This window comes from Xiphias gladius, chromosome 1 (genome assembly GCF_016859285.1).
Source record: "Xiphias gladius isolate SHS-SW01 ecotype Sanya breed wild chromosome 1, ASM1685928v1, whole genome shotgun sequence".
Lineage (NCBI taxonomy): Eukaryota > Metazoa > Chordata > Actinopteri > Istiophoriformes > Xiphiidae > Xiphias > Xiphias gladius.
The window spans coordinates 21,906,604-21,916,485 of NC_053400.1; the positions used below are offsets into that span (position 1 = coordinate 21,906,604).

The window sequence follows — 9,882 nt, forward strand, 5'->3', positions numbered from 1 at the left end:
ATTTCGGCATCTGGGAAATATACAATATCTTCAGTTTTTACAGTTGCCATTATATGCTCAGAAACCGATAACCAACATATTTAACACATTTAACTTTTATTTTGCCCTAATGCCTTGTGAACATAAAATTATCCATAGTATATTGTATAATAATGCATTACTGGATCAAACAAACAGCCATTTGTTTGAGTCATTATTGTTTTGCAGCAGAGAGACTCAGTCCCCCCTCAGGAATTGTTCTGTCAGTATCTCCTCTCTGTGATAATCATAATCTCCATTTACCTCAGTGTAGTTACAACAGAGATACTTTACCTCCATCTTATCTTCCAGATTTGTGTGTAAGTGTGTGTGTGTGTGTGTGTGTGTGTGTGTGTGTGTGTGTGTGTGTGTGTGTGTGTGTGTGTGTGTGTGTGTGTGTGTGTGTGTGTGTGTGTGTGTGTGTGTGTGTGTGTTTGCATGGGCACGTTTGTGTGTCGACATTTTTCCTCAGCAAACGTCTGTTTGCATCATCAAACAACATGTTTTAATCGTTGTGTTACAGAGTCAGTTTAAGGACTGCAGTCAGAAACCTGGATGCCTGGTTGTTTAAAGTGTGCTGACGACAAAACTTAATATCCATTGTCCATTGACACAGTAAACACTGTCTTTGTTGTGCACGTTGAGCTGTAAATTCTAGCACATCGGTCTAATAGATAAGTTTATTTAAAATATAATTTTCTACAATCATCTTAATGCTTCTCAGTGTTTTACTGGTACTGGTTCAGTAGACTGAAACTTGCAAGTGGTGTAAAAGATATTGTATGCTTGAACAAAAATGGCTAATAAAACAGATTTTGATTCAGATTCTTCTGATTAATGGTTATAAAGGACATTATAGTAAACATTTAGTGTACATAGCCAATTTGTTAGAGTAAATTGGGCAACACTTTGCTTTAACCCTCCGATTGAGAATTTATTAGCACTATATAACTATTCCATAACTGGGTTATGTCACATGGTGATGTAGCTTTACACACTTACGGGACATTACAAGTGTTTATCAATCTATAGTCTTTGTCAATAATTATAGTATAAAGACATATTCAAATTATTACCACTGTATATGCCATTAACACTAGCATCAACAAAGATACATTAATCATAAATGTCTGTGTACAACTACTTATAGTAATAAACCATTTATTAAATGTTTATATACTCCCGAAAAAAAGCTGAAAGAAAGTGTTGCCTTGAGAGGGTACCCACCATGCCCTGTATAACCACATTTTTCACTCAAATACTTTACTGATGTAGAGCCCAAAGCATGCCAATAATTAGAATGAAAAGATTTTAAAAGACATTTTTTTAAATCTTTTATTTTTGGAGTGGGTGGGGGTGTGGGGGGTGGGTTACTGTTAGATATAAGCCCTATGTGATGATTTGCTGCTGAGGGAGGGGACAATAGAAAGAACCTGATAAAAATTTCTTGGTCGTCTCTGACAAATCATCAATGGCCAGGAACCTTTAGCAGACACACTCTGTTGCTCCCACCCACAGAAATTTTACAGAAGTCAAAAGTTCCCTTTTCATTTCACAGTCAAACAGTGGGCCTTGGTTATTTCATTTTATTTCATACAGCTGAAGGCCTCCGAGAGTAGTTAAGGTCATAAGTGTATGCTATACAATAAGAGAGAGAGACTTTTTTGGTTTTTCGTTGAGTGAGAGGAAATTTTGAAACATTGTGCAATGGTGCTGCAAAAGTTTTGAAAGGTTGTGAGAGTGTTTTGCCAGCAAAGCGTCTGAGAGTCGGTCCATTGGAGAAGAGGTCTCCATGTTGCATCCATACAGAATGGAGAGCTACCTCATCCCGCCTGTAAGTAGGATTTATTTTATTAATATCCAAACTCTTGGGAGAATTTCTAACATCTGAGGCTTCAAAGAGTTCCTTGAGTAGTTTGTTTTTAATGCAGCGTTAAACAGAAAAAACATTTAATTTTCGAGAGGATTGACAACATATATTATTTCAAAATACACAACTTAATGTCTTAGAGTCTACTTCAATTTGAATACAGGATACAAAGTGTAAGAGTCTTTTATACTACGGCCGTCATGAAAATGAAACTCAAAAGTTCTTGTGAGTTTCAGAACAGAAGTGGCAAGAAAAAAAAAGTCATTATTATAACAAATATTGCTTATGCCTCATCTAATTTACAAATGTAAACATACTGAGAGACAATGTGAAGATTTAAAAAAGACAGATTGTGAGTATTAATACTTCCTTTAAAGGGCTAGATCAGTAATGATATAATGTGTTTCATCTGCAACCATATACACCAGTAAAAGATTGTACTTTCATGATATTTTGTGGCTGAAAATGTTTTTATTTGCAGCACTCAGAAGAAATGTACGATCCAGAGATCTACAGACATCAAATTGCAGAATATTATAATCCATATGTCCTAGATACAGATATCCAGGCAGGTGAGTTTTACTTCAACCTCGGTTTTATCAAGTGTGAACACTGTTTGACTGTAAATCGCCACTTGTTCCTTTAAAATTACAGTGGGTGATATTTAAATTAAAACCACCATAACACGCACACATTTTAGGAGTGAACATTAATGAAATGAACTAAATCCACTGAAATAAATCTTGCTTTCAACACTGTGCTCTAGGATTCCATTAAAAGAAAAAATTGTCATTTTAGCCCTCTAGTCATCTCTCTTATTTATTCTTCAAATTAACCACCACGGCCCGATGCGGTGACACTGACTTGTCTGTTGTATTGTAGGCCTACATAAAAAGCCTGCAATGTGTGCAGCTGGAGCACACCACATTAGGGTGTATGGAACACAGGAAACAGATGCCATTTCTTTCGGCTGCTACAACTACAGACATAGAACAACCTTCGCCCCATGGGGTTTTATTGATACAAGAGAGGTGCTTTACTTTCTCTTGTAATCAACTGTTTTGAATATTGCACCAAAACAACCTAAATAGTGGGGGGTGGGGGGTGGGGTCGGGGGAGTTTTTCCCGACCTTGTAGCATAAAATGCTTCCACTGAGAAAGCTTCAGTTGTAATTGTGATAAAAAATGTCTAATAAATAAATATCTCACATCTGTATCTGATATCTTTAAAATATAGAAATTAAGATCAAATATATGCTGATATATAAAAGAAAATATCTTACAGTGTTACAGTGGATGTATTGACAAGGCTTTATTATCTAATTTGATTTATTAGTTTTAAAAGTATACAATGTATTTGGGATTAGTTCACTGATTTGTTCACCTCTATTTGGCTCTCCTCTATTTGCTTGGTTATATTTAAAATATATAAAACTCTTTAAAACTTTTAAAGGCTTGTTTACTTTTCTTATTTAATTGTTAAATACATTCTGTTGTCAAGGATAAGATGAAAAAGAACGCAAATTCAAGGTCAACGGCTGTGGCAACACTGCTAGTGTGGCAACAAACAGGAAAGCGCTTCATGCTGAATTCTCCATTATTCTCCTAATTTCATTTCAGTTTATGCAAACTCAAGCACTATGAGTAAGTGACTCGTTATAAAGTCCAGTTGTTTTTGGCTTTGTACTTTTAGATATGACAAAGATGAATTTTCATAGACAGATAGTCTAGCTTTTTTCATGAGTCATCGCTAACCATTTAAAAATGTGTTTCCACCACATCACATCATTGTCAGGACAATTCCTTGAGTGATCTGAAGATACATCAGGCTGTGGCCATTATGCTGTTTTCTACCTTCTCTAATTAGATCACTGGGACTACCACCCTCACCCTCATGTACACCCTGCAGAATTTGAAAACCTCCAAGAAACCAACTTCACAGAGCTGCAGAGTGTGCAGGCTCTCCACCCGCCCGGCCTCATACGACACGAAGCCATTCGATATGATGCAGAAAACCTGCTCGATCCAAATCTTGGATCACATCCCGCACATGTGTTACAGCAACCCGTAAGTCCGCCTGGCACCCAGCAATAAACCCACTTTTCATAAAAACATAAACAGCCAGTCAGTACATCAACACACACACACATATGGGTGCATGTACCTGCACAAAACAAACAACTACATGTGTTCAAATATAGATGTACATCTAGTTAAAATGCATACAAAAATGAAAACTAAAACACTGTCAAAGTTTTGTTTTAACCTCAAATCTAGTGGTGAGCTTTACAATGTGTTATTAGTCAGGGGTTACAACGTAACGACTGTAGTCATTACTGCGGACAGTAATGATGGCTGAAGTAAGGTTTTCCTGAACATAGCGTTGTACTAATTTGACTAATTAAAGTATAATTACACTCACGGCTCTCAGTGTTTTTGGTGCTAAGGTAGTAAAAAAAACAATTACAAGAAACAGACAACTCTTGATTGATGGAAAATATCACACAGAGGTTTTATGACTTACACACACTAACTGATCTTGGTATAGTGCCCAATAACCCCTCTAAATCCCCATATTTACTTTTCATTCACTGCAAACGTCTTCAAACTCAACATAATTCATAGTTGGGTTTCAAATCCAACAGGACATTTAGGGAGATGGAGGCCTTTAAGGGTCCTGTGACAAAAATCAGGAAGTGAATCTTTGAGTTACCAGAAAAAAATAATTTCATTTTTTTAATTTTTTTTTAATTTTTTTGTATTTCAGTTTTAAAAAACATTTTTCTTTGAATAGGGTCTTAAGGCTCGGCTAGGTTCACTCACTGTCGCCACCACACTTCACCCCTACAGTTGTGAACCAATGAACTAGAACAGACATGTCTGGTTTTGGACTACATTACGGTAAAGTGTGTTTAATCAGGCCAACATTTACAAATTTAAAACCTCTTCACTTCCACTTACCATTTATTGGGTCATATTGTGGAGAGAAGCAGTGGTTGAAAAGGCAAAAGTCAATTTCATTTCTAAAGTACAATTAATACACTTAAGGTAGTACTTATAAAAGTGCTTTACAGGCATTTAAAAGAAAAAAAATACTTTTAAAAGAGTGAACCTAAAAGAGAATGTAAAAGAGAATGCAAACATATGTACAAAATAAATTCACATGCTTATTTTATTTATTGTTTCATTACTCAATAGTTTAGATTCTAGTCAAGATTACAGGCTTTCCAAACATATCAAATATGTCAGGCTGAACACCTAAACTTCCTCTGTTGGAGGACAATAAGTATATTCCATGTGGTAACAAAAAACATACTTTAAATAACTTGAAATCTTTGGGAATACTTTTGAACCTTTGTGTGTTTACCTAAACAAACCCATTGCTGTTTCCAGGATCTAGCTCATGTTTAACAACTGATTTTCACTTTGAAATAATATTTCAAATTTCATATTGATTTCATCAATATGATTAGGGTTGTTACTGTGAATAATTCACTCATTTATAACATACAAAATGCATTTACATTGAAAAGGGATATTAACAAAACTACAAGGCTTTTTATGCCAATTTTCAGAGTACATACTGTCACTAATACACAAGAGTGTTTCATTTCAGTTACACAGGCTGTGTTTTTTGCTGTTTGTATCCTTCACAAAGAGGCCACAAAGCATGTGTGCTTTAAGTCACATGATGGTTTTCACTTGTCAGCAAGTGAAATATCCCTTTTAAACAAAAAAAAAACCGGCTGCCACTTTTAAAGTTGGAGCAAAATATATTTGACTGTGGGAAAAAAAAAGAGGTGTGAATGCATCGATTGAAGTGTGAGATGAGAATACAATGTGAAAACCACTATTCACACATGGAATTCACATGTAGGTGTCCATCACTGACTGTTTTTTTGTAAAGGATGTTATGAATATGTTGACAAGTGTTGCCCACTCAGGCATACAGCTATAGCAGAATCCACTCAGTAGGAGTCACGCAGAGAGAGATGTTGCCATATTCTTCCACTTAAAGTGAGAAACTTTTATGAGAAACCCACAATTCAAAGTACATGCCTGATATTAGGTACAGTATAATATATCAGAAGCAACATATTCTCTCTGAAAGGCCTACATGCAATTTAAAATAATACTATGCCCTAAAACATGCTAAAACACTTTATATGTCAGACATAGCTGTTTGAAGGTGATTTGAGAAGAATTAAAATAAAAATGCATAAAATTATATTTGTTTGAAAATGTAAGGCGGAGGATGAAATATAGATATCGTCACTGGTAAAAGAGGTTTTCAGTGGATTTACTTCAGTAAAATGATCAATACCACACTAAAAAAATACTCTTCATTTAGTATATGCATTGTAAGTATAAAGTAGCTTAAAATGGAAATACCCCCTGACAAGTACTGCAAAAATTGTACTTAAGTACTGTACTGTACTCACTACATAGTTAATTTCAGCACTGAATATTATTGCCTCTGAAGCTCAGGTGAAGTTCCACAGTTTAGCATTGGATCCTAATATTTCCAATCATATCATGTTGTATTCTATGAAATGATGCCTGAATGTATTTTTATTCTGGCATAACTGTGTCACTATAAAAAAAAGGGTATATTGGTTTGACGATCAACTAAAGAATATACAGTATACTGTTTGTAACACTGTCCTGCAGTTTAGTTTTGTTTTTTTTTTTCAAACCTTGAAGCAACATAAATGGACATTTTACATGATCAACAACCTCCGACTTAAATTATTTCAGATGTTTTGATTAAAGACCCAAGTAGACTTATCTCTGAACTGACTCATGTTCTAGGTAGCGTTCTTCCCTCGGACTGTGTATCCACCACACGTGTCCCAGCGTAGCTCCGATGATGAAGACCACGGAGGACGAAGTCCCCCACTGGAGGTGTCTGATGAGGAGTGTCTGAGAGATCGAGTCTCTTATGTCACACCAGGAGAGCTGGGTAAGGAGCCAGATTTAAAGTCCATTTTATACTGTATGTGTAGTGGGTGGGCACTCCAGCTCTTTACTTAGCATTTAACATCGATACTTCAAGACACAGCAACTGTGCTGGCCACACGAAGATTCTCAGTCAGCCACGTCATTGTATATCTAGACGTTCTAAGTCACTGGACTTGCTTTAGATTCTTGTGATTCAAGAATCTAAAGCAAGTCCAGTTTCCTTTGACCTAGTAGTTACTTGTGCTGGCCATGCTTGTATTATCAGTAAGTGGTTATACTGTATAACAGCGCTGCATGTGTGGTCTCTCTGATTCCTTGATTCCCTTCATCAAGAGGGCAGATGTGTGTAGTTGCTTTGGTATATAATTATCTGTTAAGTGTGTGATTGGGCATTAGTGATATCCACCCACCATGTAAGAATGAGAGCTACTCTAAAGTCCCCTTCTAGATTACAGTTGTCGTCCTCACTTCGTTTGGTATTGAGTCATGTGTTCTGCTGACAACTTATGATGCACTTTTAGGATGAGCTACTAGTTGCACAACTGCTTTTATACTGCTGGTGATGCATCTTCGACAGAAGTGAGCTCACAAAAAGACAGTGTTTGTTTGTGCTGTCCTTGGTCTCCAGGCCTGGATTTTTACACTGGACTGTGGAAGTTATCCAGTTTATGTTCTAGGAGAAAGACAGGCTATCCCTAGTGGCTTCCTTTTGGGCCTTCTGATGACGTGGCCCCTTATTAGAGATCTGTGGAGTGAACTTTTGGTCCACCATATCTACTTTAACCAAGTTTTACTGAATAAATGTGGCAGTCAATACCTTGTTTATTGAACAGATGTTATGTCCAGCATAGCAGGATTAGCTCACTGTTCCACCAGAGTTGCAGGGCCCCCGTCTCAGTGGAACTTATTTCTGGATAATGTCTTCTTCTCTTTGTAGTTGACTGTAGTGTGCTAGCTTACTAAACAACCACTTCCTCTTTTGGCCATCTCAAGATCTGACATGACAAGCTGAGCCTGAGTAGTGTCTGGTACGCAATGTCCCCAGTACCTGTAGCCAAATGGTTTGTGTATAATATACCTTAATAAATAGTTGCATGAGATTCTTTTTTATTGTTTTATTTATTCTTTTCAAGCGCCTAGGTGAGCACTTCAGTGGTGGAGATGGTATGTCATCTACTTCACTGGTACTTACAAACAAAAGCCAGCCCTTTTGCATTTTTGAACATGGCCTCTTACAGAGTCGCCGTATATTCGGAATATGTAGGTGCAGAGTTGAACAGAGAACAAAGAGCCGAATAACCGTGGCTCTCTGAGTGTAGAGACTATCTGTCATGCTCGGCTCATCTCAGAAACATGTTCCAGACAAGCTTACCCAAAGAGGCAATGCATGGTCCTTAAATTACTATGTATTGCAAGTTAAGAAATGGCTTCCCTAAGGTATCTTAAAGAGTAACCTCCTCGACTGCACACTGTGGGGTTAAGACCATGTTCAATACATATGGCATAAGTAGTGCGGAGAGCCTCAGAGAACTATGGTTATGTATATGTAACTATCAATGATAGTCAAGTAACATATCTGTATGCTACAATCATATTTAATTTTTGTTAGCCTGTTTATAAAATGGTAACAATATCAGTAATAATATAGAACTGTCTGAGCACAAAGATTGGAATATGACACAATTAATAAAATATTAGGTTTTTTTCATATGAGATATGGATTTTCATCTTATTTTTAGTATATACAGAATGTAGAGGGTTTCTAGTTGAGGCTCAGCACTTGACCTTTGAACCTGATCAATTGGCTACAGACATCCATCTTTAAACTGATGTGTAGAACCTGTATACCAACAAACATCATAATGTAACATGTAATACATAGGCATTGATTAATCTACTTTAAAGACAGTCAATATAGGTTTATCACGTAGCACGATGACAATGTAGAAAATAGTAAAATGATGACTCATGGCAGGTTACCTCCGCTCGAGTTTTCTTGTGAAGTCATTACGTTGCCCTGCAAAGTTACTTCATATCAAAGATTATAGAACTGTACCTACAAGATAAAGGATATAGTATATTCTGCATCTGCTCTCCAAAAAAGATTAGTTCTTCTTAAAATTTGTATAACTGATGTGATAGTTCAGACTGAACTGAATCTAGCAAAAATACACTTACAGTTTTTCTCCACTCACCATGTCCGGTAAAATGAATGTGACAAAATTACAACATTTTTATTTATTTATTTTTAATCTTTTATATTCACATAAAGTAACGTTACTGAATTTGTGAGCAACAAAAAGAGTTATAATACATATAACTCTCTGATATCTCCAAAAGGCAATAAAAAGAAGATCCGCTTGTACCAGTTCCTGTTGGACCTTTTAAGGAACGGCGATATGAAGGACAGTATCTGGTGGGTGGACAGAGACAAAGGGACATTCCAGTTTTCTTCCAAACACAAAGAGGCGCTTGCACACCGTTGGGGAATCCAGAAGGGCAACCGCAAAAAAATGACCTATCAGAAGATGGCTCGTGCTTTGCGCAACTATGGCAAAACTGGAGAGGTGAAAAAGATCAAGAAGAAGCTAACATACCAGTTCAGTGATGAGGTCCTTGGGAAGAGTCATCTTGAGAGAAAACCATATATGTAGGCAGAAAGGATACTGAAATGTCTGGATTGAATCATGGAGAGTGTTCACATTAGAGTTGTAGTTTCTGGTGTTAGATGCTTAATCAACCTTGCTGTTCTGGTAAATACAGTAGCATTTTGTGAATAGCACGAATACTGCTGTACAGTGGGATCAGTTCTTTGAAAATATGGTAATGCAACACAAAAGTATAGAACAAGAGACAAAATCCCCAAAGACTCTCTGTATAAAAGGCATGTTGGAGGCCACTTAGTGGTTGTCTTCCAAAGTAGAGATGAAATACCTCAGTTTGGGTTATCAATTATGACAGTAGTCATATGGATATACAGTCAGTAGAGTCAGTATAGAATACAAAAGTGTAACCCTTTCATTTGCAAACGT

At 36.6% G+C, this 9,882-nt stretch overlaps 1 protein-coding gene across 2 annotated transcripts; it reads left to right on the forward strand.

Annotated features, from left to right (window-relative positions):
* The first annotated feature begins 1,419 nt into the window (after positions 1-1,419).
* spi1b (Spi-1 proto-oncogene b) lies at positions 1,420-9,669 on the forward strand. Of its 2 annotated transcripts, XM_040125411.1 has the most exons (5): positions 1,420-1,852; positions 2,370-2,460; positions 3,756-3,955; positions 6,701-6,851; positions 9,191-9,669. In XM_040125411.1, the coding sequence occupies exons 1-5, from the start codon at positions 1,811-1,813 to the stop codon at positions 9,502-9,504; spliced, it is 798 nt and encodes a 265-aa protein (XP_039981345.1). In that variant the 5' UTR covers positions 1,420-1,810; the 3' UTR covers positions 9,505-9,669. The 2 variants fall into 2 exon arrangements, with proteins under 2 accessions (XP_039981345.1, XP_039981354.1); XM_040125420.1 differs by lacking the exons at positions 1,420-1,852; positions 2,370-2,460 and adding an exon at positions 3,041-3,532.
* The last annotated feature ends 213 nt before the right edge of the window (positions 9,670-9,882 follow it).

Excerpts from the sequence above, each read along its gene's own strand:
- spi1b (XM_040125411.1), top strand. The coding sequence starts at position 1,811 with ATGTTGCATCCATACAGAATGGAGAGCTACCTCATCCCGCCT. Across the intron at positions 2,461-3,755 it reads AGATACAGATATCCAGGCAG|ATCACTGGGACTACCACCCT; the intron begins GTGAGTTTTACT and ends TTCTCTAATTAG. Across the intron at positions 6,852-9,190 it reads TGTCACACCAGGAGAGCTGG|GCAATAAAAAGAAGATCCGC; the intron begins GTAAGGAGCCAG and ends TATCTCCAAAAG.